The sequence below is a fragment of the Chlorocebus sabaeus genome, chromosome 25 (assembly GCF_047675955.1).
Source record: "Chlorocebus sabaeus isolate Y175 chromosome 25, mChlSab1.0.hap1, whole genome shotgun sequence".
In the NCBI taxonomy this organism is placed as follows: domain Eukaryota; kingdom Metazoa; phylum Chordata; class Mammalia; order Primates; family Cercopithecidae; genus Chlorocebus; species Chlorocebus sabaeus.
In genome coordinates this window covers 85,858,892-85,886,134 of record NC_132928.1, presented here as the reverse complement: position 1 = coordinate 85,886,134, position 27,243 = coordinate 85,858,892, and the positions used below count along the sequence as shown (strand labels likewise).

Genomic DNA, 27,243 nt, shown 5'->3' with positions numbered 1-27,243 from the left:
ATGTATTTCCCACCTCTCTTTCTTGAGGACTCAGTGAGTAAATACAGGTAAATTGTCTGAGTTGATTGACACATACCAAGCACCTCAAGAGTATTAACCATCATTAGCTAAAAATATAATTATGTTTCAACTGAAAACTGTGAATGAGGCCGGGTGGGGTGGCTCAAGCCCGTAATCCCAGCACTCTGGGAGGCTGAGGCGGGCGGATCACCTGAGGTTGGGATTTCGAGACCAGCCTGACCAACATGGAGAAACCCTGTCTCTACTAAAAAAAAAAAATACAAAATTCGCCAGGTGTGGTGGTGCATGCCTGTAATCCCAGCTACTTGGGAGGCTGAGGCAGAAGAATCGCATGAATTTGGGAGGCGGAGGTTGCAGTGAGCCCAGATTGTGCCACTGCAGTCCAGCCTGGGTGACAAGAGTGAAACTCCATCTGAAAGAAAGAAAGGAAGGAAGGAAGGAAGGAAGGAAGGAAGGAAGGAAGGAAGGAAGGAAGGAAGGAAGGAAGGAAGGAAGGAAGGGAGGGAGGGAGGGAGGGAGGGAGGGAGGGAGGGAGGGAGGAGACAGACAGTGAGGAAGGGAGGGGGGAGGGAGGGAGGTGAAGGGGGCAGGAGAGGAGAGAGGGACTGGGCAGGGGACAGGGGAGGGAGAGAGGGATGCTGTGGGGGGGGAGGGAGGGAGGGATGCTGCGGGGGCTGCGGGGGCAGTGGGGGGGGAGGGAGGGAGGGAAAAACAACACCAAAGGGTTAAGTAGATAGGAGTTTCAAGAGAGATTTTATATTTTTAAAGAAGAAAAGAAAGACGTGACAAAATATAAAATGTAGTGACTATTCGAGAAATGGGAACAAGCAGAGGAATAAGTATAGAACGGGACACCTGCAGCCAAAAGCAACCTTAATCAAACAGCGATTGCAGCAGAAAACCATTCAGCTAAAGGAGAAGAAACTTCAGCCTGGGCAACAGAGCAAGACTCCATGTCAAAAAAAAAAATAAAGTTTTTTTTTTTAACATATATATGTGGACTTGGGGAGTTTTGTAACTGTCGGAAATAAATCCTAACTGCCACACAGATAACTCATTCTCAGTTCACCATTAGCCCATCCACATCAGTACTTCTCACAAACAGCATCCTTGAATAGTCAGAGGGGGAGCTCTGGAAGCCCAGGAATCCCCCTCTCCGGGCTCTGGTTTGTTTACACTTATACAATGCCCTGGGGCTGGTGACCTTTGATGTGAGGTGTGGAGGTGAGAAGGACAGAAATACACCCGTGGAGGAGGAAGGAGCCGAGCACAGGAGCGATGGCAGAGGAATGAGGACCGCCCCTCAGCAGGCCTTTCACACCACTCCCTCTCACCTTGTATTCGCCCTTTGTCTATGAATGCTCTCCCAGCTTTTTCCAGAACGTGTCTGCCCTCCAACTGCCTGGAACCAGAGCATGGGGTGATGTATTTCCTGGGTCCTTAAAATGTAGTCTGAGTCCCCAAAGTAAGGGCATCACCTGAGAGGAGACACAGAAACTCAGACCCCTCTTATCAGCAGCTGAACTGGAACCACATTGGAACAAGACCTCAGATAACTGGAGTGCACATCAGTGGGACACACTGAGGACCGCACTGTGTAAGGAACAGTGGCCAGGCATGCTCCTGAGCCCCAAAGGGTCTTTGACATTGCATGCCAAGCCAAATGCTTAAAGACTTTTGCTCTTTGAAATTTCATGATGCAATAGAAACCACATGAATCAGAAGTCAGAAAGAACTTGGAAAAAAAACCTGATTCAGTTCCCCTCAAGCAAAAGATTCAACCTTCAGATCTCAAGGACCAGGGAGATAAAATGGGAATAATGATACTCACGCTGACTTCATACAAATACTGAGGTTAGATGAATGAGGAGCGTCTGGTACACAGAAGGGACTGAACCAATGTCAGGTTCTTCTCACTAATAATGAAAAAACATGCCTGAGAAGGAATGATGCTTTAAGATTTAAATGACCCACGTATCATTATTTTACAGGTTCACTTCTTGGTTTATGCAGAATCTTACACTAGATTTTGGGGAAAATTCCAAAGGTTTAGATAAAGGGTACAACAAACTTTACGATTTCATGAAAAGGTTTGGGTAGGAATTGGGAATATAGAAAATATCAAACTGCTGAATTCCACGATTTGATGGCTCTAAACAGAGAGGCACTTGGACCACGTGGAGAACAGTGATGCATTTGGGGTCATTCTGACTGAAACATGTCAGGTGTGTTAGACTTTAAAGCAAACAACAACAAACAAAGCAAAGCTCTGATTGAGAAGAGTTATTTCCTCTTAGCACTCTGGTATAAGTTGGTGGAAACTCATCTTTACAATGGTTTATCTCACTTTGTTCTTTACAGCTGCTTTATAGAGCATGATGGGTTTTGGGATGATTTGTGTTATTCAGTTCACACATAAAGCACATAACCTGTAATCCCAGAACTCTAGGAGGCCATGGCAGGAGGATCACATGAGGCCAGGAGTTTGGGACCAGCCTGGGTATCACAGCTAGACCCCATCGCCATAGAAAATAGAAAAGCCACAATTCCCACCGCCAGTGATGCGCACCTGCAGTCCCAGTTACTTGGAAGGCTGAGGTGGGGGAGGATCGCTTAAGCCCAAGAGTTGGAGGAGCTATGATGGCACCACTGCACTCCTCCCTAGGTAACAGAGTGAGAGCCCGTCTCAATTTTAAAAGCAACAACAAAAGCACATAATGTCAGAACTGAAACAGCCTCACAAAAGTCCAGAAAAAGGCAAGTTGGGAGTCACAAGCTAATACCAGCTGGAATTCAGCCGTTCCAGATGCCGCCAGTGGCCCCGGATGGAGGTGAAGTCAGGTGGAGATGCCCTTACTCCTTTCCCAGCTCTCTCTTCCCCAGAAGCAACCTTCCCAGCGCCCCCTTCACCTCTCTGTTTCTGAGGGTGTAGATGAGAGGATTGAGGAGGGGGGTGACAATGTTGTAGAAGAGCGTGAGGAACTTGCCCTGGTCCTGGGAGGAGCTGGCTCCTGGTTGCATGTACATGTAGATGATGTTTCCGTAGAAAAGGGAGACCACGGTGAGGTGGGAGCCACAGGTGCTGACGGCCTTCTGCCTTCCTGATGCTGACCGAATTTGTAACACAGCCCTCACAATGCAGCTGTAAGAGAGCAGGATAAACACCAAGGGGGACAGCACAACGCCCACCGCCAGGACAAACGCGGTGCCTTCGACGGCCACAGTGCTGACGCAGGCCATCCGGATCAGGGCGGGCATCTCACACAGGAAGTGGTCCACCTCGTGGCGCCCACAGCGGGGTAAGCGCAGGGTCACGGGAGACATGGCCAAGGAGTTGGCCACCCCACAGCCCCAGGCCACTGACACCAAGCCCCGGCAGAGCCTGGGGTTCATGATCACCATGTAGTGCAGGGGCTTGCAGATAGCCACAAACCGGTCATAGGCCATGACAGCCAGGAGCAGGCACTCCACACCACCCAGACCCAGGAACAGGAAGAGCTGGATGGCACAGCCCGTGTAGCTGATGGTCTTGTCACGTCCACGAAGGTTGTAGAGCAGCTGGGGGATGGAGCTGGTGGTGAAACTGAGGTCCAGGAAGGAGAGGTGGGTGAGGAAGAAGTACATGGGGGTGTGGAGGTGGGGGTCCAGCCGGGACACCAGGATGATGGTGGTGTTGCCCACCAGGGTCAGGAGGTATGCGATCAGGATGACCACAAAGAGGATCCTCTCCAGATGGGGTCGGTCAGAGAACCCCAGCAGGATGAAATGGGTTTGGGTGCTGCCATTGGTTCCATCCATCTCTACTGCAGCTAAACAGAAATATCAATCCTAATAATAGTAACAGCTGATATTAAGGGAGAACTTACTAGAAGTTAAGCAATTCTTCTCTGCTTTTTATATTTATTTTTTTCATTTAACCCCAGCACAAGCTAAGCATTCTTCTATGCTTTTTTTTTTTTTTGAAATGGAATCTGGCTCTGTTGCCCAGGCTGGAGTGCAATGGCATGATCTCAGCTCACTGCAACCTCTGCCTCCCGGATTCAATCCATTCTCCTGCCTCAGCCTCCCAAGTAGCTAGGATTACAGGCACCACCACCATGCCCGGCTAATTTTTTGTGTTTTTAGTAGAGACGGGGTTTCACATGTTGGCCAGGCTGGTCTCGAACTCCTGACTTCATGATCCACCCACCTCGGCCTCCCAAAGTGCTGGGATTACAGGTGTGAGCCACCGTGCCTGGCCTCTTTTCTATGCTTTTTATATTTATTTTATTCATTTAACTCCAACAGAAGCTAAGCATTCTTCTATGCTTTTTTACTATATATATTCTATTCATGTAACCCCAACAGTTATATGGAGTTGCACTATTATTATTAGCTCCCAACTTATAGAAAAGGAAGCTGAAACACATGTGTGTTGAGCAAACTGTCATATGTAGGAAGACGCAGAGTTTATTCTGAACCCCAGCAACGTGGCTGAGAGTGTGTATTCTTAACCACTATTAGTACTGCCTCTAAATCCAATGAAGTGAAGACAAATCCTGCTGTGACCAAACGATGAATTTTTCTAGAGACTCCAGTCCCTAAGCTCCTGCCAAAAACCTCAAGGACTCAAAATGGAGCCTCAGAATAATCCATCAATAGTATTTAGAAAATATTCATTACACACAGAGTTCTTTATCTATTACTGGTCTCAAAGAAACACCTCATTCATTGGGTTATCATTTCTGAGGTAATTTTTAAAACACTTTAGTAGATAAATAACGTAAGAGACAAGCAAAATACACATAAAATCTCTTTCTCTCTCTCTCTTTTAATTGGGCCTGGTATTGAAGAAATAGAGTGTATGAGTTTTTCTTCCACAGTACTATATACTGCCTGAGAGGATAAAACAGCTTGAAAAACCTTTGTAACAGATATTATAATTGTAATGCAATAATTCACGCATATGCACAGAAAACTCTTATCACGTTCCAATTCCAATACCACATCACATTCAAAGCAAAGCATATTTGATGAGACAAACCACAAGTCTTACAGATGGATATAGAGAAACTCGGTCCATCCTGGTGTTTGGGTGATGGACGCATTAAAAGCCAAGACTTCACCACTATGCAATACGTGCAGCTAAAAAGCAGTACTCCCAAATTAATATAAATAAATATAAATATGTACGAGCAGCTAAAAAGCAGTACTCCCAAATTAATACAAATAAAAATAAATCCAAACATGCAGGTAACAAAACAGTACTCCCAAACTAAGACAAATAAAAATACATACATACATTTTGGGAAATCCCTCCAAACTGTTCTGCATTATCCCTAGGTCAACAAGACTAAATTACAAGATCTCAGCAAGCTCATTTGCCTTTTCATAGTTTTCTCATCTAAAATGGTAATAATCAAACCTACCTTACTTAGTTTACAGATATGCTTTGAGATTTTTAATATGAAATATAAATATATAAAACATATAAAAGTTTAGTGAGTGTAAAAGTTTCTACATATGTTTAAAAAAAAAGGTGATGTGTCATGCAAACACAGAATAGGAACATAAACCCATAAGTCTAGCCAGAGAAATCCAGAAGAAAAAAAGCCTACTGAAGAGAAATTCTCTTATCTTATATCTTATCAAGCTTTGAAAATACAATAACTATATCATGATAACTGACAAGGCATTTGTGGGAGGAAGGGAGTGTGGGTCCCATCTTTATTCCTTACACCAAAAATATTAAAATTATGAATTATATATTTAAACATTTCAAAAATACAACTACTATCAGAAAGCATGATATTTTTCCTTTTTTTCCCAATCATCTTGAATAAGTATACATCATAAGCCAAGCTGCAATTCTCAAAAGTTAAAAAGCAAAACATAGATAAATTACCTATTTAGAAAAATCTACACTCTAAGAAACACTATTGGCCGGGTGCGGTGGCTCACGCCTGTAATCCCAGCACTCTCGGAGGCCAAGATGGGTGGATCACCTGAGGTCAGGAGTTCACAACTAGTCTGGCCAACACAGTGAAACCCCTTCTCTACTAAACATACAAAAATTACACAGGTGTGGTGGTGCATGCCTGTAGTCCCAGCCACTCTCGAGGCTGAGGTAGGAGAATGGCGTGAACCCAGGAGGCGGAGGTTGCAGTGAGCCGAGATGGCACCACTGCACTCCAGTCTGGGCAACAGAGCAAGACTCCATCTCAAAAACAAAACAAAACAAAACAAAAAAGAAACACTACTAGCAAACTCTAAAAAATAATGACAATAGTAGAAAAATTCAAGAAGACAATCGAAGGCTACCTTGCTTAATTTTTTTCTCAAAAAATTGGCAATAAAAACATGTAGCAAAAGAAAAATATGTAATGACTTGAAGAAACAGTTCACAGGAAAATGGTTTACAAGCAAGTGATATAAACATTAGAAATGTTTTCACTGATGATTGAGGTTATAAAAATTTAAATATAAAGATACTTGCTTTTCCAGATAGGTAAATAATGAAAAGCTTGGTAATATCCAGAGTTTGAAAAAATGTGGGAAATAAGCCCAATCTCATGATTATTTCGTTCTTTTTTTTTTTTTTTTTTTTTTTTTTTTTTTGAGACAGAGTCTCACTGTGTTGCTCAGGCTTGAATGCAGTGGTGTGATCTGGGCTCACTGCAGCCTCGTCCTCCCAGGTTCTCCTGCCTCAGCCTCCCAAGTAGCTGGGATTACAGGCATGTTCCACCACGCCGGCTAATTTTTGTATGTTTAGTTGAGATGGGGTTTTGCGATGTTGCCCAGGCTGATCTTGAACTCCTGATCTCAAGCAATCTGCCCACCTTGGAATCCCAAAGTGCTGGCATTACAGGTGTGAGCCATCATGCCTGGCCTCATGAACTCTTGATAAGAGTCAAAATTGAAATAGTATCTTTAGAGAGATCTTTAAAAAAACGACTATTTAAATACACATATATCTTGACATAGTACATATTATTTTAACAAAAGAAATATCTGTCTTTCATAAAATGTTAAATGACATACTTTTCTCATTGCCCTGTTAATTCTACATCTAGGAATCTGCTTTGCATTTATTAACCCTCAATCAGTAAACACATACCCTCAAAAACTTCATTATAGCATGTACTGAAATAGATAATACTGGGAAACAAGGTATGTGTTTAAAGTGGTAGACATGATTTAATAATGACTGGAAACAATCATTAAATTGGAATGACATTACCAAGAATTTTGTCCAAAAAAAAAAAAGATATTAATATCAAACAAGTAGGAAGTTAAATATGCCGGGCGTGGTGGCTCACGCCTGTAATCCCAACACTTTGGGAGGCCAAGGCGGATGGATCACAAGGCAGGAGTTCGAGACCAGCCTGGCCAAGATGGTGAAATCTCGTCCCAACTAAAAAATACAAAAATTAGCTGGGCGTGGTGGTACATGCTTGTAACCCCAGCTACTCAGGAGGCTGAGGCAGGAGAACGGCTTGAACCTGGGAGGCAGAGGTTGCAGTGAGGCAAGGTCATGCCACTGTACTCCAGCCCAGTGACAGAGTGAGACACCGTCTCAAAAAAAAAGAAAGAAAAAGAAAGCTAAATATAATGTATAGTGAGATTGTATATAGTGTGACTCCATTTTTTGTTCACAAACTCTTACTATACACACACAAACACACATGGTATGTATATATGTATACAGTCACATGTTGCAGAACAACACATTTGGTCAACAACAAATTACATATGTGGTGGTTCCACCTCCTGAAGAGGGGTCTGAGGCAGGTCCTTCAGGCAGTATTGTAGAAAGCATTGTGATCACAGGAGGAGACAGCTCCATGCATGTGGCCGCCCCGGAAATCCTTCCGGTGGGACAAGGTGTAGAGGTCAAGACAGTGGTAGTACTGATCATTCCGTCTCAGGGGACACCCAGGCTAATGTGCGTGCTTGTGTCTTAGTTTGCAAAGAAAAAGTTTGAAAAGTAAAAAATAAATAAATAAATATTAAAAAATTAAATGGAATATGACTTGTAGAATAAGAATAAAAAGAGCGTATTTTATACAGTTTTACAATGTGTGTTTTAAGCTAAGTGCTATTACAAAAAAGTCACAAAGTTAATAAAAAGTAAAAGGTTTGCCAGGTAAAAAGTTTCAGTAAACTAAGGATAATTTCTTATTAAAGAAAGAAAAATATTTTTTAATGCATTTAATATAGCCTAAGTGTACAAAGTTGATAAAGTCTGTAGCCGTGTACGGGAATGTCCTGGGCCTTCACATTCACTCACCACCCACTCACTGACTCACTGAGAGCAACTTCCAGTCCTGCAAGCTCCATTCATGGTAAGTGCCCTGGACAGGTTACCTTTTTTTGTATTTTATACAGTATTTTTACTGTGCCTTTTCTATGCTTAGATACACAAATACTTACCACTGTGTTACAGCTGTCTTCCGTATTCAGTACAGGACACGCCGTACTCGTTTGTAGCCTGGGAGTGACAAGCTATACCACACACTTATGGCCTAGGCTTGTAGTAGGACACACCATCGGGTTTGCGTAAGTACATTCTGTGATGCTCACACAATGACAAAATCACCTAAAGACGCATTTCTCAGAACATATCCCCATCGTTAAGCAACACATGACTGTATTTGTATTCAGATAGAACCGATATCTGGATGTACGGTTTGAAATTGTTTAAAAGGGTCATTTCTAGCTTGGGCAACATGGGGAGACCCCATCTGTACAAAAGTCAAAATTAAACATTAGCCTGGCATGGTCGCACAAACGTACGGTCCCAGCTACTCAGGAGACTGAGACGGGCGATCAATGGGCCCAGGAGGTCAAGGCTGCAGTGAGCTATGATCATGCCACTGGCACCCCAACCTGGGCGACAGAGTGAGACCCTGTCCTCCCCCACCCTCGCCGAAAAAAGACTCTCTTTTAGAAAGTGAAGTGGAGGTTAAAGAAGACTCTCATTAGGCTGGGCGCGGTGGCCCACGTCTGTACTCCCAGCACTTTGGGAGGCTGAGGCAGGGGGATCACCTGAGGTTGGGAGTTCAAGACCAGCCTGACCAACATGGAGAAAACCTGTCTCTACTAAAAATTCAAAAAAAAAAAAAAATTAGCTGGGCAAGTTGGTGGGTGCCTGTAATCCCAGCTACTCAGGAGGCTGAGGCAGGAGAATCACTTGAACCCAGGAGGCAGAGGTTATAGTGAGCCAAGATCACACCGTTGTACTCCAGCCTGGGCAACAGAGCGAAACTCCATCTCAAAATAATAATAATAATAGTAATAATAATAATTTCGCATTGGCAGATGTATTGCTTTGTTAAAATTAAACAATGAGTTGTGATATAAGTGCTGACTGTGTATCTTTGTGTGTTGGTGTGTCTATCATAATTCACTTTTTTTTTTTTTGAGACAGAGTCTTGCGCTGTCGCCCAGGCTGGAGTGCAGTGGCGTGATCTCAGCTCACTGCAAGCTCCGCCTCCCAAGTTCACACCATTCTCCTGCCTCAGCCTCCCGAGTAGCTGGGACTACAGATGCCCGCCACCATGCCTGGCTAATTTTTGTATTTTTAGTAGAGACGGGGTTTCACCATGTTGGCCAGGATGGTCTTGATCTCCTGACCTCATGATCTGCCCGCCTCAGCCTCCCAAAGTGCTGAGATTACAGCCGTGAGCCACCGCGCCCAGCCTGTCACAATTTGTAAGTGTTCTAAGAGCAACGAGTGTGTTCTTGAGATTTTTCTAACCCTTGAGGCACTCCCTGTGGCTTCTTTATTTAACAAACCAACCTAGAAGTGCAGACCTCTGAGCTGAGTACCTCAATGCAGAAACCTACTCACCATTTTTACTTGTATGCTGCTAGGCAACACTGAAAGGATGCAGGAGCATAGACGTAGCCAGAGGGCCTCAGTCAGATCTCAGAATGCCTTGTACCCTCTTGGGCGCACATAGCCAGGGGTAAGGAAATCCAAGTGCCTCTCTCAGACTTGGCCCATTCCTTGTAAGTGCAGTGGCCACAGTATTTATCGATACGGGTTTACTGCGTGTACACAGTGTTGCAGCTCTGCTGAGGGAAGACTGGAGACGGACCCTGAGAGCGGCCTGGGTTCACCAGCATCTCAAACCGCTGGGGAAACTTCAGAGCCACAGGGATCACTAGCACGTCCACGGAGGCAGAGGCGTGCACCACATCAAACTGCCCCATCTCCCGTCAGGTCCCGAGAGAAAATGCGGACCATGAGAATTTGTCCCTTGATATAAAGAGAATTTACTACCTCACGTAAGTAAAATTAGGGAACTCAATCCGCTGCTGTTCTAAAACCATAAATACCAATGAGCCATTTGCTCCCCTCCCCTGTTCCCAAGAATCATTAGATGGCTAAGAAAACAGCTGAGGCATAATTGGTCCCATCCTACCTAGAACAGAATCATGCATTTGTTTTTTTCTTTCTCCTTATATCTGATGAAAATAGGGCCAAAATATTTTGACATCTTCTTTTTACTAATATTTTTATGTATAAAAGAAAGAACCCATTGTCCTAGATAGTGGAAAAAAAGTCATATAAAGTGTATTATTACATACATTAAGGAGCCACAGGGTGGCTGTTTTATTTTTATTTATTTATTTATTTTGAGATGGAGTTTCGCTCTTTCGCCCAGGCTGGAGTGAAGTGCTGCTATCTCTGCAACTTGCAACCTCTGCCCCCCAGGTTCAAGCAATTCTCCTGCCTCAGTCTCCCTCGTATCTGGGATTATGGGCACCATGCCTGGCTAATTTTTGTATTTTTAGTAGAGATGAGGTTTCACCATGGGGGCCAGGCCGGTCTCAAACTCCTGACATCAGGTGATCCACCCTTGTTGGCCTCCCAAAGTGCTGGGATTACAGATGTGAGCCACTGCGCCCAGCCTTATTTTTACTTTTTGATTTGAAAGGAAGATGTTAGCATACATAGGTTTATACTTTAGTTTCAAAAACTAGTAAGGAAATTGAGCAAGTATCATTACTTAGATTGTGTATATGTAACTATGTTTGAACGCTCTTGTAAAGGCAAAAATGACATCACAATGCTGAAATTTTTAAATAAAATAAATAAATATACAGCTATAGCCAAGCAATGTCAGAAAAAAATCAGACGTACAGTCAATTAACTAAGAAACGTATCAATCTGACTGGGTACTTTTGGGTAGATGTAGTCAGAGAATTAGAGAATAAAGAGACTATTCTACATAAGTGAATGTATAGAATTCATAGAATATATGTGGTACACATATGCAGGCCCAGCATCCTTTCTTCTTCCCCGTGTAATAGAAAAGCAGACTACAGAGGGCCCCAGAAGCACAGAGAAAGCATGCACCAAGGAGTCAGTGCTTGGAGGGCAGACAGGCTGAATAGATCCCAGTGTTCCCAGTTCTCAGCCCTCTGGGGTTCTAGGGGTTGCAATCACCACTCTAAATGCTTTCCATTACTTCCGCTGGCTAAGGAGGTTATTTTACTTCCCACTCCTGATCGCTCCATGTATCCCCTCCTCCCAGTCCTCTTCACTCAGGGCCTTCTCAACATGCTAGAAAAATGTGTTTAAGGCCGGGCACAGTTGCTCACACCTGTAATCCGAGCACTTTGGGAGGCTGAGGCAGGCGGATCACCTGAGGTCAGGAGTTCAAGACCACCAGCCTGGCCAACATGGCAAAACCCCATCTCTACTAAAAACACAAAAATTAGCTGGGTGTGGTGGCGGGCGCCTGTCATCCCAGCTACTTGGGAGGCTGAAGCAGGAGAATCGCTTGAACCTGGGAGGTGTAGGTTGCAGTGAGCCGAGATCATGCCACTGCACTCCAGCTGGGGCAACAAAATGAGACTCCATCTCAAAAAAAAAAATTAAAAAGTTTATTAAATTGATAAACCAGTCACCTGATTTGGAGGAGGGGGACCTGGGGGTATATTAGCCTGTTCTCACACTGCTATAAATATCTGAAACCGGGAAATTTATGAAGAAAAGAGGTTTAGTTGGCTCACGGTTCCACAGGCTGTGCAGAAAGCAAGGCAGCATCTGCTTCCAGTAGGCCTCAGGGAGCTTTTACTCATGGCAGAAGGCAAAGCAGGAACTGCTGCCTTGCATGGCAAAAGCAGGGGCAAGAGAAAGTTGGGGGTCCACACACTTTTAAACATCCGGATTTCACAACTCATCCAAGAGAGATGGTGTTAAACCATGAGAAACTGCCCCCATGATCCAATCACCTCCCACCAGGCCCCACCTTCAACACTGGGGATTATAACTGAGCATGAGATTTGGGTGGGGACACAAAGCCAAGCTATATCAGGGAGTTACTGAGCAGATTAGTTCTTAGAATAAATTACCCAGTCTTCTGGATATATAGACAGAGTTCTGGAGGGTTACAGCTCAGAAAAGCCTAGAAGCTCATGCTGGGGACTTTCTCTTTTAGTCTTCTCTTTTTCAAGAGACAGGGTCTCACTCTGTCACTCAGGCAGGAGTGCAGTGGTGTGATCCTGGCTCACTGCAGAGTTGAAATCCTGGGCTCAAGTCCCTCTGAAGTGGCTGGGACTATAGGTTTGCACCACCATATCTGGCTAATTTATATTTTTTTGTAGAGACCAGGTCTTGCTTTGTTGCCCAGCTGGTCTCAAACTTCTGGTCTCAAGCAATCCTCCCACCTCAGTCCCCAAAGTGTTGGGATTACAGGTGGGAGCCACTGTGCTCTAGAAGAAGAGAATTTCACTGGTAATTGTCAGAGCAGTCCCTAAGGATGTGTCAGAAAGAAAACAATTATGATTTGAGATAGAAAAAAAGCCCAATGTATATAACAGAGAAATGCACAGTAATAGGGAAGTGATGAGGAGAGTAGACCTAAGACACCCCATTTCTAGATGGCGTGGATGCACCATATTGTTTAGGTAAAGAAAGGTACATAAAACACGAAAGTCGATTTTTTTTTTTTTTTTAAAGTTTCTAGTCTACATAAGTTTATAGAAAGTTCCTCACATTTTTAGTGACGATACCACTTTGCGAGGCGGCTTATGGAGTATGAGACAAAGCATAATGCAAAGGTGTCGCTGTGATGTCACAGGGAATCAAAACCACAGGGGGTTCAATGGGACTAGGCCTGGACATGCCAAGTTATCAGGTCACGAAATCCATCATGTTTACAAACTTAGTCTTCTGCTCAATTTTTCTCTATTCCCAAAATTTTACTAATTTAGCACTTGGAATTAAACTTTATTGGCCAATTATTGTTGTTACATCAGTATACTACGTTACATTTCACACAACATTTTCAGGTCCATCAATTTTGCTCTCTAGATAGTCAATCATTTATTTATTCAAAAAATACAGATTGATAACAAACCAGCATTGGAGGTGCTTGAGAAACACTGAACGTGTCATTGTCAAGAGACAAAGATACCACCCCTTGCGGTGTTTACATTTAGCACAAAAGGCAAAACATAAATAAATAAAACAAGCCTAATAAATAAGAGAACAATATAGTACACTAGATGACACGTACTCTACGGGGAACAAAGAGCCTCCACTGAGCCCAGCAAGGGCAACTGGAAAGGTGAGCTCCGGATGGGCTCTGGGGTGAGTAGCGTTATACGGCATCACTGAGAGGCTGGATCTCAGAAGACTCAAAGGAAGAAAGGGAATAATGAGTCAAGGGAACATCAGGGAAAAGGGAATTTCAAGCAGAAGCCACAGTGGGGGAAACGGCCCTATGATGGGAAGCGCCTGCCTTGGTGGAAACCCAGCCATGAGGCCAGGGCAGCTGGAGCAGAATGCAAAGGGAAGTGGGGGAGGAAGAGAGAATCAAAGGGGGCATGGGGATTCAGAACCTCTAGGGCCTAGGGGTTCACTGTGAGGATTCTGACTTTCACTCGTCATTGTGATGGTATCACCATCTAGGTCACTGTGATGCCAACATATCCTTGGATGCTAAAAGGATCAGCCCAGCTGCTGCAGAGAGAATGGGAGCAGAAGGGCCTAGAGCCCAAGCAGGACCACTGTGAGGAAACGAAAGTCATAATCCAGAGTGGCAGGATGGAGTTCCGACCATGGTTACAGCAGCAGGGTGGCCAGGACAACTGAACCCCAGACATATTCTGAAGGTAGGACCAACAGGGCTTGCTGATGGGCTGGATGTGGGCTGCAGAAGTCAAGAAAGCACTCAGTTGGACGGCTGGCCTAAGCAATCTGAAGAATGGAGTGTTGTCATCCAGTGACAGGAGAATGCAGTTGTCATCCAGTGACAGGAGAATGGAGTTGTCATCCAGTGACAGAATGGAGTTGTCATCCAGTGACAGGAGAATGGAGTTGTCATCCAGTGACAGGAGAATGGAGTTGTCATCCAGTGCCAGGGAGCAGCCTGTGGTTTTTGTTGTTGTAGTTAGGAAGAGACTTGGGGAGAAATGCGTGGTTAAGTTTAAGGCAAATTGAGTTTAAAATGTCTATTTTAATGTCAAGTGGACAGCTGAATATAAAAGACACATTCAGAGGAAAGGAGAGGGAAAGCCAGGAAACGGGTAGGGATGTAGAGGATTTTGCTGGTAATGAAACAAAGTTCCAGAGGAAATAGTGGAAACCTTTCAGGAGTTGGAAAGGGAAAGAGGTCATTACAGGAGACACACAAAACTCTGCGAACCTAAGAATGCAAGAGATGAAGACTCACATCAGTCTACTGACTGACATAAACCATAATAAAATGCACAGTGAGACAGCATTCAGCAGAGACAGTGAGACCAGAGTACTGGGCTACACGGTGGGAAATGGATACTCCTGGGCCTCTCGTTCCACTCTATGGAGAGAGTAGAAGACACATGGACGTGTTCTCCCTCCCACCCAGGGTTTCCCCGTCTCAGTGAATGGGTGGTGCCCCATGGATGGGGTATCTCAGGCCACCCTCCTCATCCCTGGGGGCAGGGATGCTGTGGCTGAGCTGAAGCCCACCTTCCCTACACAGACCTTGCACAAGGGAGGGCTAGGGCACACCGGCCCGTGGAACACCAAGAGGAGGGACGTGAGGATGCGTTATTCCCTCTGTTTGCAAATCTAACACAGAGAGTAGAAGTGTTCACTCGTGATCAAACAATTAAAAAAATCTAGGAAGAAGCCTACGTTAATAATATAATCGGAAGGTAAGTTAAAGGTGTCAGTCGAAAAAATCTCCCTGGAAGAGAAAAACATCTTGAACTTCAAATTGAGGAGGAAAATTAAACCTTCTGCAGATTATTGTCAGATAATGTTAAGTAATTTGCCATTAATTAATATTTGGTTACCATTTAAACATTTTAGCATTTGTGTAACTATTATTTATTATTATTATTATTATTATTATTTTTGAGACGGAGTCTCACTCTTTGCCCAGACTGGAGTGCAGTGGCCGAATCTCAGCTCACTGCAAGCTCCGCCTCCCGCGTTCACGCCATTCTCCTGCCTCAGCCTCCCGAGTAGCTGGGACTACAGGCGCCCGCCACCTCGCCCGGCTAATTTTTTGTATTTTTAGTAGAGACGAGGTTTTACCGTGTTAGCCGGGATGGTCTCGATCTCCTGACCTCATGATCCACCCACCTCGGCCTCCCAAAGTGCTGGGATTACAGGCGTGAGCCACCGCGCCCAGCCATAACAATTATTAGAAGACAGTGATACAAAGAGGGCAGCAAGGTTAGCCTTCAATGACTTTTAAAACTTCTGTTGGAAAGGTATAGAATATACTTTAAAAATAAGTTAAATATTATCATCATTTCATCATTATTATAATGTATTTAAATGGAAAAGCTGAATTCAAACCAGCAATATCAAATATGACCTTAAATATTTACCATACCACTGCAAGGCCAGTACAATTGTTCCACATATAGGAACCATAACAAGCAGCTAAAAGAGAGAGAGAAGTGTTGTCTGAGGTCTTTTTTTTTTTTTTTTTTTTTTTGAGACGGAGTCTCGCACTGGGCTGGAGTACAGTGGTGCGATCTCTGCTCACTGCAACCTCTGCCTCCAGGATTCAAGCAATTCTCCTGTCTTGGCCTCCCAAATAGCTGGTATTACAGGCTCCTGCCACCACACCCAGCTAATTTTTGTATTTTTTTTTTTTTTTTTAAGTAGAGACAGAGTTTTACCTATTGGCCAGGCTGGTCTCGAACTCCTGAGCTTGTGATCCACCCACCTCAGCCTCCCAAAGTGCTGGGATTACAGGCATGAGTCACTGCGCCCAGCCTTAAGGTCTTAAAACTAATAAATATCTACGTTAAAGAACGAGTTGAATGAAAATTCTGATAAATTCCTAAAGGGTATCCAAAGAAAAGGAAAAAGTCTAGCAGTCAGTAATATCAGATTCAGAGGAATGAGCTTTGTAATTCTTAAAAATGAGTCCCAGAATAAAAAGGACTTTAAAAGTAACTGAGTAAAGTCACAGGAAATGTGACTGTATAAAGGAATGGCTCTAAATGTATTAATCTAGAAGGAAGCAACAGGTTAAACAGTAAGAGGTAAGAAACAAAAAATAAAGAACAAGAGAGAGACAGAGAGAGAGAGTGACAGGGAACGAGAGATAGAGGGGGGAAGGAGAGAATGAGAAGAAAAATCAGGAAAAGGAGGAGAAACAGAAGTATGGATGTGATACTGGAATAGTATCAGACCATTCTGAATCAGTTTAAGAATTGCCATGTCTAATTCTTATATGGAAGACTTGGAATACAAGGATGTTGAAAGGAATAACAAATTATAATGAAGGTATAGAAATCCTTATGTAATCCAAGGTCATTAATTTGAAGGAAGACTCATCAAGAAAATGTGATCTAGAAATAGAGGTTGAGATTGCTGCATTTATAAAATTATTATGCTCTATAATCTTCCCATATGCAAATATTGCGTATTCCCTCTTTTGTCCCATGGAAATATTTCACAGCAACAAGGAATCAAGTGCTGACCTAAATGGGGGTATCTGTTAAAACTTAGTATATTGATATCCTTCACCCCACTCCAGGAACGTTTGCTAGGCTGGGACTGCATCTTGGGAACAGAATTTTAGAGATGATCATCTCTTACATCAGAAGCAGGATCTAAATGATCCCTGGATGCCCAATTTCCCGACTCTGCTACTGTCATGGGTGGCAGGATAAGAGGAGTTGCATCGCAGATGAAAAAGTAAGGCCGAAGAAGACCAGAGAAGAGTTGGTTGAATGTGTAGATATAAGACCCATTGGTGACGTTGTAGAACGAGACTTCACCGGCTTCATAGTCCAAGAATATCCCAATGCAGCGAGGACTTTCCAGCAGGAGAAGAGGCACCGATGAGGAGGCAAGGACCATGTACTCATTCCCCTTCAGCAGCCACAGGGCCCAGACCCCGTTCTCAGGAGACGGTGTGGTTTCCCCCTTTCTCGGCAGTGTGTCTTGACAGACCCCTAAACCCCACTCTGCTCTTTCTTCCACCTGAACCTCCCAGTAATGCCTCCCACATGAGAAGCTCTGCAAACCCAGGATGCAGGGCCACGTGTCAAACCGCTCAGGGTTGTTGGGGACATCCCTCCATAGTTCTCCATCCTGCACACTGCGCAGGTCGGCGGTCAAGAGCAGACTCGGGTGCGCCGTGGCGGGATCCAGCTTTACATCCACTGCGGAAGGAATGTGGTGGAGCAGGTGAAAGGAAAGAAAGGTAGAAACTCAGGAAACCACTGAAATGAATAGTCCCAGAGTTCCTCACTTCTCTCTCTAACAACGCCTAGAGAAAACAAATCAGTATTTCACCTTACAGGTGAAATCTTCTTTATTACTTTATTATTCTTTATTACTTTCTGGTGTATTCCACTGTTACCTCTGCATAATCCAGAACTCTCTAACTTCCTCAATAAAAACAACTATTGATGATGACAAACCAAGTAAACAATCATTTCATTTCCTTTCATTTACATCTAAAGCATGTGTGTGTGTGCATGTGTGTGTGTGTGTGAGAGAGAGAGAGAGAGAGAGAAAGAGAGAGAGATGGGGTCTTGCTGTGTTGCCCAGGCTGGAGTGCAGAGCTATTCATGGGCATAGCCATGGTCCACTACAGCCTCAAACTCCTGGACTCAAGCGATCCTCCTGTGTCTGCCTCCCCAGCAGCTGGGACTACAGGTGCACACCACCATGTCCGGCTTACATCCAAAGCATTTGGGTGCACTTAGGAGGATCTTCTGCATTTAACATAAAATTTACAAACCCCTTAGGAATTCTTTTCTTAAAAATTTATAGGAGAATTTTATTAATATTAAGCCCACTACTTTCAAAGTTATATTACTGTGGTAGGCAGAATTCTAAGATGAACCCCATGACCTTCACACCCTGGTGTCAGTCTCATGAGTATGTTACACTATATGACCAGAGAGAGATTATCAAGGTGAGTCTAATCTAATCCCACAAGCCCTGTAAAATCAGAAAGTTTTCTCTGGCTATTGGGTTGGTGGCAGCAGGAAAGGTCAGTAAGACGTGGATTTGATATCTCTTTGCTGGCTTTGAAGATGTAAAGGTCACATGAAGAGAAAAACGAGTGATCTCCAGAGCTGAGAATGGCCCCCAACCAACAGTCAGCAAGAAAACAGGAATCTCAGTACTGCATTTGCATGGAATTGTATTATGCCAACAACCTGAATAAGCTTAGAGGGAAGGTTCTTCCCCAGACCTACAGAGAAGCCTAGCCTGGCCAACACCCATATTTGGGCCTTGAGAAAACCTAAGCAGAGGAACCAGCTGATCCCACCTGGATGTCTGATCTTCAGAACTGTGAGCTACTAAATGGTATGGCTTTAGGCAGCTAAGCTTGTAGTTATTCATTACGTAACAATAAAAAATATTGATACTCTGAAGTCCCAGCGAGATTGATGAGACATTTGACCCATACATATAATAAATAAATACATCTAGATATGAAACCTCAGTGAAGGGGGGATGTAAAATATTCAGTGGATTTCCTTATTAGCATTGCTTATAAATAGTTAATTAATAATATGGTTTGGGTGTGTATCCCCTCCCAGTCTCATGTTTAAATGTGATTCCCAGTGTTGAAGGTGGGGTCTAGTGGGAAGTGCTGGATCGTGGGCGCTGATCCCCCATGAATGTCTTAATGCCATCCCACTGCTGATAAGTGAGTTCTTTATCAGTTCATGCAAGAGCTGGTTGTTTAAGAGGAACCCGGCACTTGCCCACTTTACTGCTTCCCTCTTGCCATGTGATACGCTGGCTCCCCCTTTGCTTTCCACATTGACTGTAGGTTTTCTGAGGCCTCACCAGAAGCAGGTGCCAGCAACATGCTTCCTGTACAGTCTACAGAACTATGAGCCAAAACAAACCACATTTCCTTATATTAATAAATTACGCAGCCTCAGGTATTTCTTTATAGCAATGCAAAATCAGACTAACATGTTAATATAGTTTGAGTTTTAATATCAGAATACTGCTTCTACTGCTACTACTATTACTACTACTGCTACTACTATACCTATTACTGCTACTACTACCACCACTACTGTCACTACCACTATACTTACCTGCCTTTAAACACTTCTAGTGAACTTTTTTTTCTTTTACTTGAGACAGAGCCTTGCTCTGTTGCCCAGTCTGGAGTGCAGTGGTACAATCACAGCTCGCTGCAGCCTCCACCTCTCAGACTCAAGCCATCCCCCCACCTCAGCCTTCTGAGTAGCTGGGAAGGCGTACACCACCATGCCCAGCTAGTTTTCTGTATTTTTTGTAGAGATGGAGTTTTACTATGTTGCCCAGGCTGGTCTTGAACTCCTGGGTTCAAGCGATTCATCAGCCTCAACCTCCCAAAATGTTGGGATTACAGGTGTGAGCCACCATGCCTGGCCTAGTGAATTTTTTCAAATTTTTTAATTCAATTCAAGGCCTAGTGAATTTTTTCAAAATTTTTAATTCAACTTAATTTAATTTTTGAGACAGAGTTTCACTCTTGTTGCCCAGGCTAGAATGCACTGGCACGATCTCGGCTCACTGCAACCTCCGCCTCCTGGGTTCATGCGATTCTCCTGCCTCAGCCTCCCAAGTAGCTGGGATTACAGGCATGCACCACCACACCTAGATAATTTTGTATTTTTAGTAGAGATGGGGTTTCTCCTTGTTGATTAGGCTGGTCTTGAACTCCTGACCTCAGGTGATCCACCCGCCTCGGCCTCCCCAAAGTGTTAGGATTACAGGTGTGAGCCACCGCGCCCAGCCTAGTGAACTTTTATTGGTACCGAACCTGAGTGGTCACATAACTGCATATTGCATTATTTTTATTAACTCATATAACCACCCTGAGGGTCACCACTGTCATTCCTACATTACACAAGAGTAGATTCCGAGTCAAAGAGTTCATGTGGTCTTCCCAAACTCTAGAGGTAAATAACAGAGATGGAAAGGTAGGTCTCCACGGATTGTGCATTTAACAGAAGTCATGTATTCCCATGCCATGCCTGCTCCAGCACATTTGTCTGCTTCATTTCTAACAAAAGACATCTGTGAAATGGCTTTTGATATGGTCTACACCCCATTCCTCTCCCTACCCCTTCTCTCCTGAACTCAATTCTTCATCATGATGTGACTATACCCCAACCAAACTGCTCATGTCCATCTTCCCAGGGACCTGCGTGTTGATGAATGGCTATTTGTCAGAGTTTGTCTTTTTATTTAGATGGAGTTTTGCTCTTGTTACCCAGGCTGGAGTTCAATAGTGTGATCTCGGCTCACTGCAGTCTCCGCCTCCTGGGTTCAAGCAATTTTCCTGCCTCAGCCTCCCGAGTAGCTGGGATTATAGGCATGCACCACTATATCCGGCTAATTTTGTATTTTTAGTAGAGACGGAGTTTCTCCATGCTGACTAGGCTGGTCTCAAACTCCTGACCTCAGGTGATGTGCCCACCTCGGCCTCCCAAAGTGTAGGGATTACAGGTGTGAGCCACCACACCTGGCCCAGAGTTCGTCTTCAATGATTTTTCTGTATCTCTCAACACTACTGAGAATCCACTTGTGCTGGAAAATCTCCCTTTTCCACAGACAGCACTCATCCATGTTTCCCTTCTCTCGCTGCTCACTACTCCTTCATCCTCTTTGCTGTTCTCTTCTCCTCCACCACCACCACTGGAGAAACCTATGGTCCCAAGACTTGGACTTCTTCTCTCTCTCTCACCTCACTCCCTATCTACCCGGGAGTTGACTGGCTCATCGCTTTGATAAAATTCCATTCATATGCTGACTGATTCCCAATGCATGTGCTTAGCTTTGAACTTTACCCTGAAAGTCCCTATTGTACACTCATCTGCCCACCTGATAGCAACATTTGGATATTTAGCACTCATCGCAACATCCACGTGTCCAAAACCCAACCCCTTCTTCTGCTTCAACTGTAGCTTTCCTCATCAACAGAAGTGGCCATCACATTTTGCCAGTTTGCAAGCTCCAAAACCTTGGAATCATTCATGGCTCTTCTTTTTAATAGCACATCATATATAATCCAATACCAAATCTTAACAGCTCTGCCTTCAGTGTATAACAAAAATACGTCCATCTTGCGGCACCTTCCGTAATAACATCTGTTCCAACACATCATCATCTCTCATCAAATTACTGCAAAGACCCTTAACTGCTTTTCCCAGGTAATCTTCTCCTCTCCGTAATTTACTTACAAGAAACCATACAAAGTGATCCTCATAAAACATTAGTCCAATCAAACTATTTTTCTAGGTACAACTTTCAATGACGTCCTATTTCACTCAGGGATAAAGTATCCTGCTCAGAGTGGCCTGCCCATCTAGCCCTTCCTTGGTCTCTCTGACCCTCCGCCACAGAGTCCTCACACTGACATCTTCACAGCTCCTGGAACACACCTGCCATCCTCCATGTCAGGCCTCAGCGCTCATTTCTGCTGTCTGAGTGCTTTCTTCCAAATCATGTATGTGCTGCATTATCCCCGCGGGGCGAGGTCCTTCCTGGTCACCTTATTCAAAACCAGAACTTCTCATTACCCTTTTCATACTCCTTTTTATTTTATTCAATATTCTGTATCAGCCTCTTACAGCCTGTGTATTTTGGCTAAGTAGGTATCTGCAACACAAAGCTATGGATTGTAGCATATTTTGCCGTTGTTGTTGTTTAATGATATATTCCAATGTTTAAAAGAATGGATGAGATAGAATAAAACATTTTGAATTGTTTCATTCAATAAAAATAAATATGGATATGAGGTTACTGAGTCTAAGGGTGCCATGATGATTTTAATCGAGTCGGGCATTTAGTATACATTCATCTACCCAGGAGAACGTGGGTACTATGCTGCGGAGATGGATTTTCTCATTAAGGGACTTTACACTCTTTCCCTGTAAGTAGTGAAGCCACTATTTAGACATAGTCAGTTTTCATTACTTGGGATAAATTAGATTTTAAAATGAAATTTTAAACAATACTGAATCTATACTGTTTCAAAGAATAATACAATCAGATTGAACAGACTAATTTTTTGTGACACTGCTTATTCCTACATAAAAATAGCAACTCAACAAATTCTCAGCCAATACATTAAACCAAATTTCTTGTTAATTAATAACTTTGCAATGCTTTCATATTGATAACTTTTAGGAGGTGGGGTACTTTCAAATGTTTCATTTTGTCCTCCAAACATTTTTAGCATTTTATAAACAAGGAAATGTAAATCTACTGGAACTAACGTTACTCATATCACAGCTAATAAGAGATGAACTACAATTTTGAGCCCACTGTTCTAACCAAATGTAGATTCTATGGGTGGCTGTGATTTTGATACTGCTCATGAATACACCAATCCGCATTTTTCTGGGCATGGTCCACTCTCCCACTGAAGACCAGAGAATTCTACCCTAAAATATGGCACCCCGGTAATGCCGATTATTTTAAATTAAAGGCCCTTGGAGACGAGCACACACTGGAAGAAGCTTTATTCTAACACTCATTTATCTTCCTAAAGTCCCTGTGTTTTAATTAATTTAGTTCATACTGCAGGAAGATAAACAAGTCTGTCAACACACCTGGACAGACTTCAGTCACAAACCACTGTCTATTTTTCAATAGACTTTGTCCCAAGCCACTGTATGTACTCCAAGTCCAATGAATCCACCAAAAAATCATTTACTATCCCTCTAAAATCATCCACGCCTCCCCATCTCCCTTTCCTCCAACAAAGAAGGGTATATAAGCATCCGTATCCCATTGAGTTACTGAGTAATTATTCTCCTGCGATTCCGCTGTGCTTTGAATGTTGAACTTTTTCTATGCCTTTGTTCCTATTTGTCTTTGGTCAGTTGATTTTCAGCAAACATTCATAGTGAAAGGGGAAAGTTCTCCCTTGCCCCCTACACTGTCTCCTTGATAGTTTGGCTTAGCCATGAAATCTCAGGAAGGCCACATGCCCCAATTCAGCAAGGATGCCTTTAAGAGGAGTGCATGAGTCACCGTGCCTATGATACTGTGAAGTGTGTATTTGGTCTACAGTGCATGAGTCACTGTGCCTATGATACTGTGAAGTGTGTATTTGGTCTACGGTGCAGGATTCACCATACCTATGATACTGGGAAGTATCTATTTGGTCTACAGACACCATGCCTATGATACTGTGAAGTATGTATTTGGTCTACAGTCACCATGCCTATGAAACTGTGAAGTATGTATTTTGTCTACATCCTGTTTACTGACATATAGTTTTTAAAATCCTTGGAACTTCCAGAAAGACAACAGTGTCTTTTGCATGCTACTAAGATTACTCATTTATTATAATGGGCATTATAATAATAACTTTTATTATATATTATAATGGGCAATATAATAACTTTCTGTTGGTGATCCCCCAGAAAGCCTCCCATGGTTGTGGGTTGCCAGGGGAACCAACCATGTGATTAGAGGCTTGAAACTTTCAGTGCCATGCTCCCACCTACCTCTGAAGAGGGACGGGCTGAAGGGTGCGTTGATAAACCAATGGCCTATGATTTAATCAATCACATCTACAAAGTGCTTCCATGAAAACCTAAAAGAACTGAGTTCATTGGCCGGGCACGGTGGCCCACGCCTGTAATCCCAGCCCTCTGGGAGGCCAAGGCAGGTGGATCATTTGAGGTCGAGTTTGAGACCAGCCTGGCCAACATGATAAAGCCCCGTCTCTACTAAAAATATAAAAATTAGCCGGGTGTGGTGGCATGTGGCTGTAATCCCAGCTACTCAGGAGGCTGAGATAAGAGAATCGCTTGAACCTGGGAGGCGGAGGTTGCAGTGAGCCAAGATGGTGCCACTGCACTCCATCCTGGGGACAGGGTAAGGCTTCATCACAAAAAAAAAAAAAAAAAAAAAAAAAGAAAGAACTGAGTACTGAGGACTTCCAGATCACTGAACACATGGAGGTTCCCAAGGTAGCATGCCTAGAGAGGGCGTGGAAGCTCCGTACGCCTTCTCATAAACCTCGCCCTAGGAATCTCTTCCATCTGTTTATCTCTAGCCTCTGTAATGCCCATTATAATAAATGAGTAAATATGTGTCCCTGAGTTCTGTGAGCTCTTTCAGGAAATCAAGTGAACTCAAGAAGGGGTTGTGGGAACCCCAATTTACAGTCAGTTGGTCAGAATCACAGGCCACAACCTGTGCTTGTGGCTGGCACGTGAAGTGGGGTCAGTCTTGTGGGACTAAGCCCTTAACCCGGGGGACCTGGTGCTATCTCCAGGTAGATAGTGTCAAAATCAAATTGCATGGAAGGACATCTGGCTGGAGTATGTGCTGGAGAACAGATTGGCTGTTTGCGGGGAGAAATCCCCACACATTTTGGTGACCAGAAGTGAGGTGTTGTATTGACTCTGTAAGAGAACTTCTTCCCCCATCTCTTCAATAACCTTGCCCGTTTCTATGGCTCCCAGCACCAAGAGGGAGGTGGAGCTCTGTCAGCATGGGTCTCAGAGTGAGAAGATGTGGCACAGAAGTCCCCACACCCAGGAACAAACCAACGGCACACTCTCAAAACAAATTTCTGCTGATCTGGGCCACTAAGACTTTAGGTTCTGTTGCTCACTGCAGCTGACTGGCACAGTAATAAACTGCAATACAAGGCAAACCCCAGGCAGCCTACTTCCCAGTCTCTAAGATGCAAACTACCTTGGAACTTCCTCAACAGTTCCCTCCTCCCAGGGATGCAGCATGCTGTCTTCAGTTCCATGGGGATGTTCTCTGCTTCCAGCCTTGTGACGGCCTTACTTCTGGGAAGAGCACAGAAACCACAGAGGTCAGCAGGGTTCTCCACCAGCTCCTCTGCCTCTCCCAGTCCCTTCACCAATTCAGAAAGCATGCATACCTGCTCAGGACTCCTCTCACACCCTGAAAAGGAAAGAAAAATACAGTGAAAGCTGGACTCTGAACTGCTTTTCCCAGTCAGACTGAGGACACCACGAAAATTTCCTTAGAAATTACTGGAAAACATTATTAAGATAAAATTATAGGAGACAATAAATCTCTTTTTTTTTTTTTTTTTTTTTTGAGATGGAATTTTGCTCTTGTTACCCAGGCTGCTGGAGTGCAATGGCGCGATCTTGGCTCACTGCAACCTCCACCTCCCTGCCTCAGACTCCCAAGTAGCTGGGATTACAGGCTCCCGCCACCACGCCTGGCTAATATTTTTTTTGTTTTTGTTTTTTTTGTATTTTTAGTAGGGACGGGGTTTCACCATGTTGGCCAGGTTGGTCTCGAACTCCTGACCACAGGTGATCCGCCCACCTTGGCCTCCCAAAGTGCTGGGATTACAGGCGTGAGTCACTGCACCCAGCCAAATCTCTTTTCTTTAAAGCTATACAAAGTTTAGGTTAATTCCTGCAACATCTATCAATTTAATTATCTTCTGAATTAATAATTCTGCCACTTGCATATTGTAACAGAGTAACATTCTGTAGGTAATTCAGATGGAGCAGGATAAAATAGATCCTAAGTACTCACAGAATTTGAGGGGCAGGGATGGGTTCCTTAAATAAAGACACAAAATGTTTCCCTAAATGTCTTCATAGGAATTATAAATTCCTAATTCTCTGAACCAACGTACCAGAGCTATTCCTATGAGTAGGTTATCTAAGTAGATTAATAAAGGAAGCCTTTAATAACTACTAACATTACTTTCTCAAAGTAGATTATTAAATAAATATATCTGTGATACATTTATTATATTAATAATTGCATTTGGGATACATTTCCCCTCTCCCCTTAAAAACAGTCGCCAGTCAGATAAATTTTGATGGCATAAAAGAGGGAAATAATTTGCTTTACCCTGTATGGGAATGTCAGGCCTCGGTCTTGGCCTTCGGGGGTAAAATGTAGCTTATTAGTACCAGGGAAGAAAGGAAAGTACAAAAATATACAGCCTGGGCAACACAATGAAGTCTCATCTTTACTAAAAATTTTTTAAAAATTAGCTGGGCATGGTGGTGCACACCTTTAGTCCCCGCTACTTGGGAGGCTGAGGCACAAGGATTGCCTGATCCCAGGAGACTGAGGCTGCAGTGAGCTATGATTGAGCCACTGCACTCCAGCCTGAGTGACAGAGTGAGATCCCGCCCTTATGAAACAGTAGATAGATAAGATACCCTATTTAAGAATATACCCTCCCATGCCGGGCAGGGTAGCTCATGCCTACAATCCCAGCACTTTGGGAGGCCTAGGTGGGCAGAGCAATACTGTTGTTGAAATTGTCAAGCCGGGCACAGGGGCTCATGCCTGTAATCCCAGCACTTTGGGAGGCCGAGGTAGGTGGATCACCTAAGGTTAGGAGTTCAAGACCAGCCTGGCCAACATGGTGAAACCCCATCTCTACTAAAAATGCAAAAAAAAAAAAAAAATTAGCCAGGTGCTGTGGCACTCACCTTTAATCCCAGCTACTCAGGAGGCTGAGGCAGGAGAATCGCTTGAGCCAAGGAGGCAGAGGTTGCAGTGAGCCAAGATCACACCACTGCATACTGCATTCCAGCCTGGGCAACAGAGCGAGACTCCGTCTCAAAAAAAAAGAAAAGAAAAGAAAAAAAACTGTCAAAGTTCTTGTGTTTTGCTGTCTGCTATTTGGAAAATTCCTTCTTACTCTTAGTTTGCTAACAAGGAAATGAGCACAGCAATAATAATAAAATATAAATTTAACATATATAAGATAAAATGAGACAAACGGTTTTACAAATTCATTTCATGGTCCTCTGCCTCGTAATCAG

The 27,243-nt window shown here is 43.7% G+C and overlaps 1 protein-coding gene across 7 annotated transcripts in view; it reads right to left on the bottom strand.

The window, feature by feature from the left end:
- Positions 1–1,734: 1,734 nt before the first annotated feature.
- TRIM58 (tripartite motif containing 58) overlaps positions 1,735–27,243 on the bottom strand; it is a 36,218-nt gene continuing 10,709 nt past the window's right edge. For 4 of the 7 annotated variants that reach the window (XM_073011928.1, XM_073011932.1, XM_073011930.1 and 1 more), the window contains 3 exons: positions 25,356–25,378; positions 25,160–25,260; positions 1,735–3,830 (listed from right to left, as the gene is read on the bottom strand). In XM_073011928.1, the coding sequence (XP_072868029.1) occupies positions 2,875–3,830; positions 25,160–25,260; positions 25,356–25,378 (1,080 nt within the window). In that variant the 3' untranslated portion in view covers positions 1,735–2,874. Of the gene's footprint in view, positions 3,831–13,225; positions 17,638–25,159; positions 25,261–25,355; positions 25,379–27,243 lie in introns of those variants that run through there. The other 3 variants (XM_073011929.1, XM_073011927.1, XM_007990088.3) reach the window with 3 other exon arrangements.